The sequence below is a fragment of the Monopterus albus genome, unplaced genomic scaffold (genome assembly GCF_001952655.1).
Source record: "Monopterus albus unplaced genomic scaffold, M_albus_1.0 scaffold277.1, whole genome shotgun sequence".
Taxonomy (NCBI): Eukaryota; Metazoa; Chordata; class Actinopteri; order Synbranchiformes; family Synbranchidae; genus Monopterus; species Monopterus albus.
In genome coordinates this window covers 403,036-408,978 of record NW_018128157.1, presented here as the reverse complement: position 1 = coordinate 408,978, position 5,943 = coordinate 403,036, and the positions used below count along the sequence as shown (strand labels likewise).

General features: G+C 43.0%; 1 protein-coding gene across 1 annotated transcript in view; it reads left to right on the top strand.

Annotated features, from left to right (window-relative positions):
- syndig1 (synapse differentiation inducing 1) overlaps positions 1 to 3,759 on the top strand; it is a 15,715-nt gene extending 11,956 nt beyond the window's left edge. The window contains 1 exon segment of the mRNA XM_020622285.1: positions 2,668 to 3,759. Coding sequence (XP_020477941.1) covers positions 2,668 to 2,826 — 159 coding nt within the window. The 3' untranslated portion in view covers positions 2,827 to 3,759.
- Positions 3,760 to 5,943: the final 2,184 nt, after the last annotated feature.

Below are 5,943 nucleotides of genomic sequence, written 5' to 3'. Positions count from 1 at the left end.
AGTAAATGTACTTAGTTATTTTCCAAAACTACTGTGTTGTTGGTGTGGACTGTAATATAAAAAGGTGTTTCTGTGAAAAATGACCTGGGAGAACTGGGAGATCCTTTGTCAGGAGCCTTACATATATAAGCTTTAGCTGTACTTTAGTATTTTGTCAGCATTGTACAGTAGCTGAATAAACCTTTGTGAAGTTAGGCCTACATTGCACTACCTGCAGTAATTTTTACAGTGCCTTGCGAAAGTATTCGGCCCCCTTGAACTTTGCGACCTTTTGCCACATTTCAGGCTTCAAACATAAAGATATAAAACTGTAATTTTTTGTGAAGAATCAACAACAAGTGGGACACAATCATGAAGTGGAATGAAATTTATTGGATATTTCAAACTTTTTTAACAAATAAAAAACTGAATAATTGGGCGTGCAAAATTATTCAGCCCCTTTACTTTCAGTGCAGCAAACTCTCTCCAGAAGTTCAGTGAGGATCTCTGAATGATCCAATGTTGACCTAAATGACTAATGATGATAAATAGAATCCACCTGTGTGTAATCAAGTCTCCGTATAAATGCACCTGCACTGTGATAGTCTCAGAGGTCTGTTTAAAGCGCAGAGAGCATCATGAAGAACAAGGAACACACCAGGCAGGTCCGAGATACTGTTGTGGAGAAGTTTAAAGCCGGATTTGGATACAAAAAGATTTCCCAAGCTTTAAACATCCCAAGGAGCACTGTGCAAGCGATAATATTGAAATGGAAGGAGTATCAGACCACTGCAAATCTACCAAGACCTGGCCGTCCCTCTAAACTTTCAGCTCATACAAGGAGAAGACTGATCAGAGATGCAGCCAAGAGGCCCATGATCACTCTGGATGAACTGCAGAGATCTACAGCTGAGGTGGGAGACTCTGTCCATAGGACAACAATCAGTCGTATACTGCACAAATCTGGCCTTTATGGAAGAGTGGCAAGAAGAAAGCCATTTCTTAAAGATATCCATAAAAAGTGTCGTTTAAAGTTTGCCACAAGCCACCTGGGAGACACACCAAACATGTGGAAGAAGGTGCTCTGGTCAGATGAAACCAAAATCGAACTTTTTGGCAACAATGCAAAACGTTATGTTTGGCGTAAAAGCAACACAGCTCATCACCCTGAACACACCATCCCCACTGTCAAACATGGTGGTGGCAGCATCCTGGTTTGGGCCTGCTTTTCTTCAGCAGGGACCGGGAAGATGGTTAAAATTGATGGGAAGATGGATGGAGCCAAATACAGGACCATTCTGGAAGGAAACCTGATGGAGTCTGCAAAAGACCTGAGACTGGGACGGAGATTTGTCTTCCAACAAGACACTGATCCAAAACATAAAGCAAAATCTACAATGGAATGGTTCACAAATACACATATCCAGGTGTTAGAATGGCCAAGTCAAAGTCCAGACCTGAATCCAATTGAGAATCTGTGGAAAGAACTGAAAACTGCTGTTCACAAACGCTCTCTATCCAACCTCACTGAGCTCGAGCTGTTTTGCAAGGAGGAATGGGCAAAAATTTCCGTCTCTCGATGTGCAAAACTGATAGAGACATACCCCAAGCGACTTACAGCTGTAATCGCAGCAAAAGGTGGCGCTACAAAGTATTAACTTAAGGGGGCTGAATAATTTTGCACGCCCAATTTTTCAGTTTTTTTATTTGTTAAAAAAGTTTGACATATCCAATAAATTTCGTTCCACTTCATGATTGTGTCCCACTTGTTGTTGATTCTTCACAAAAAATTACAGTTTTATATCTTTATGTTTGAAGCCTGAAATGTGGCAAAAGGTCGCAAAGTTCAAGGGGGCCGAATACTTTTGCAAGGCACTGTAGGTGGGCACAATGTTGTCAATACAGGTACTATTAAATGATGCTTTTACTTTTAGTGAGCAGGAAACGTACAGAAACGTTCTTCCTCCATGATTCCATCCATCCATTTTCTAAACCGCTTAGTCCCAAACAGGGTCACAGGGGGCTGGAGCCAATCCCAGCCAGCTGCGGGCAAGAGGCAGGGTACACCCTGGACAGGGGGCCAGTCCATCGCAGGGCTAACACACAGATATGAACAACCTCACACACACGGGCAATTTAGAGACACCAATCAACCTATGCTGCATGTCTTCGGACTGTGGGAGGAAGCCGGAGCACCCAGAGAGAACCCACGCAAGCACGAGAAGATGCAAATTCCACACAGAAAGGCCCCAGGTCGGCCAGGGCTCGAACCCAGAAGCTGCTCACTGTGAGGCAACAGCGCTAACCACCGTGCCGACTAAGATCTCCACTTTAGCTGCAGCTCCTTCTGAAGCAGCAGGGCCGTGAGAAGCTTCGGATGCCATCAGCCACGTGGTTTTCTTCATTTCTATCAACAGAATAAATCCTGAATTTGCCACTAAAATGATGTATTCAGCTCCTTTTATAGAAGCTACATGTGGTTTCATTTGGACAAAAGAAGCTCATTTATTTTATCTGATGCTAGCATGTTAGCATGCGGGCTAACAACTGGATTAATGTATCAACAGTCCCAAGTCAGAACAATGTCTGGTTTCCCTGTTTGTCACAGACCTTCATGTTTGTCTGTTGTTGTTGTGAAAGCTAACGTCCACCTCTGATTGTCTTTTCTTCACCTTCCCCTGTGCTCAGACCAACAAGGCGGTGTCTAAAGGAGACTTCCACCTGGCCAGCTCCAGTTCAAGGCGGGCTCTTTTCCTGGCCGTGTTGTCAATTACAATCGGGACAGGTATCTATGTGGGCGTGGCTGTGGCGCTCATAGCCTACCTGTCTAAGAACCACCACTGGTAGCCCTGATGTCAGTGAGGGAAACTGCCCATCAGCTCCACCTTCATCTTCACCTGGAGCCACGCTCTCATGTTCCATCCGTCGGCAGATTGGCCTGTGGTGGCGAGGTTCTGGAGGACCTCCTGTTTTCACGCAGGGCTCTCGATGGTCTATTTAAGAGGCGAACCGGGAGGTCTGATGGACTTAAACCTGAGACCTTTAAAGCAAACAGATCCCAGGATTGCAGTGAGGAATTGAGGGAGTTTTAAGGAGCAACAAAAGAAGCTGCAGCAGTTTGTGCATCTGTCTCTGAAAGAACATCTCCAGTGCGATTGTCTCAGAATTATTTCTCATCATGTTTGGTAATGAGGCCACTTACATCAGGTGAAATCTAATTTAAAAATTAAGATTAAATTCCATGTTCATGAACTGAACTTGTAACAAAACTATTTAAATATTAACAGACAAAAATGTCTCACTATAGTGTAAATACAGTTTTTCCATTCTTGATTAAGTCAGTCAATCGTTTAGTTAACTGTTTTGATAATCACTTTGCTGTTTCAGTCTCTGCTGCTTGTCTTTATCGAACTTTATTTACACCTGCACGTCCTCCCACTGCATGAACCATCCTCTGACCCTGGCTCATTCCCTGTGGATCACTGCGTTAATAAAGAAAACAAAACGTGACACGTGACCAAACTGGAAAACATCCTTCCATCCATTCATTCTGTACACCGCTTATCCTGAAGAGGGTTGGGGGGGGGGCAATCCCAGCTGGCACTGGGCGAAAGGCAGGGTACACCCTGGACAGGTCGCCAGTCTACTGGAAAACGCATGCAAGAAATGAGAAAGGAAAAAAAGAAAATCACACTGGTTGCGAAGTGTAGCACAACCAGCTGGACCGACTGATGCTGGACTGCCTGGATCCTGTTTGTGCATTAGGACATAGAGTCTGGGTCTGGAGATGCTTGATCAGAGAGAAGCTGTTGAATTGACTTTCTTCTTCCTCTCTGTGGCTTTATTTTTTTCTCTGCTTCCGCTTCTGTGTTTCTGTGCAGCTTTAACTTTCACCTGATCAAAGAATCTGCGTCACATTTGGACTGGCCTCATGAAGTTCTTGCAAGTCATTCGCGCTGCTGGATTTAAAAGAACCAGACTGTTAATGTATCTGTTTAGGTTTCAGATCATCCATATTTAATAATGAAAACAATTTGTATTTTTTCCTGGCGACTGTCTCAGCAGTAAAACCCATCAGGAGAATATTTGCAGAAATTCCTGAGGGCTCCAGGTCTGATCATAGTCACCACCATCAGACCCTGATCAAACATGTCTTCACAAAGAAACCCACTGCAATATTTCCCTACTCCACCCGCCTGGGACTACAGGGTGATGTAAACCAATGCAAACAGCTGCTGTTTGACCCGGGTCTGACTGAGGCTTTATGTTTACAGAGTGGAGCTCGGACAGGAAGTTGAATTAAATGCTCCTGTCTCTCTCTCTCTCAATTAGCTCAGTGCTAAGCTAATTTAGCCAACAGGGTCCTAATACAGCCAATCAGGTTCGTCTCTACCTCCAGACCAACCGATAGATGTCGCCTCCACTCTTCACACATAAGGTGGATTCGTGCAGCCTGCTTGTTCTTTGTTACTAAAGCACTCCACTGAGGTTTTGTGCTGACAATAGAAGAAAGAGGCAATGATGAAAATCATGTAACATTAACTTTAAGGCGTTTCAGTTCATAACTCAGAATCTGGAGTTATTAAAGCTAATTTTTTAAATTCTCAAAAATATTTAATGCTAAGATTAAATTTCACTTTTCACTTTAGAGTCAAAGATTTAACATGGTATCTCAATTTTGACCTTTATATCTCATAAAGTTTCTCATTCGTTTTTCAAACTTTAGCACAGCGTTTTATCGTATCACATTTTAATCTAATAAGTTGCATAAAACAGATGCTCAAGGAGCTGAAACTGCAGAATCATGTTAAATCACAGCAGCAGTTGAGGATTTCTATGTCGAATTAATCCAGAATTTAAATTCTAAGTTATTTAGAAAACCAGGCTTTGTTCTATTGCCAGCAGGTGGAGCTGTCATCCAGATTTGTCAAATGCCCCGTCAACTTTCAAAAAAGGTTTACACTGGCTGACATAAGACAGGATGTATTTAGTTTATGAAAGGATAGCTCATTTTACTCTCTTTATTACTTTACTGAGCAGGACACAGCACTGAGGCTGAACTGAATGTGGCTGGTCTGGACACTAAGTGACACCTCACCTGGACCTTGTGGACAACACTTTTTAACCTGAGGTCTTTTTGGGAAACGAGAGCTTGGATTTTATCACATTCTTGGCAGCTTAATGAATAAACGCTGGGCTTAAGGGCTGCACTCATCTTCACACATGTTAAATGGCTCCACGTCACACACACCTGCTGTTAAATAGGGCTGCAACTAACACTGTATTATTGGTTCATCGGCAACTTAGTTTCTTGATTAACTGATTAGTTGACAGGTCCAGAGCCCAGTTTTGACATGTTGTGTTTAGCCTAGGCTAGCACAAAGACTGGAAGCAGAGGGAAACTGTTAGTCTAGCACCATCAAATCTGACAAAATACAACCCACACACTTGCTGCCCAGCCGCAAAACAAACAGAGCTGCTCTGTGATTGATTGTTTTCCTGATTTATCTTATTTATTTTTTAAAATAACCTCTGAACTAAAGTGCTTGCTAATAAAATTAATGTTGTATTTCTAATGAAACCTTTTTGTTTGTGTCTGTGACTTTGGCTCAGGTCAAATCAGCCGAAGTTTTTGTATGCATTCAACATTGTTAATTCTGTACAGGTGCACAGGCAACAGGTGTACATGAAGAAGACAAGTTTACAGGTTTCTGCCTGTGAGGGACAGAAAGACACTGGACAGAGGGTCTTTACAGAGGATTTAAAGCTGCTCCGCCCTCATGTCTCTACGGCCTCGAGGGTCCAGTGAGACTCCAAACAAACTGACACCATAAACCTCTCCCTCCCATCACGTCCTGTCTCCTGAAGCTACAATGTGAACTACAGATGCCTGGTTGGGACAAACTGTACAAACTGCAGCCTCCAGTCTGAAGCTAGCATTAGCTGGCTAACAGTAAACGTGAC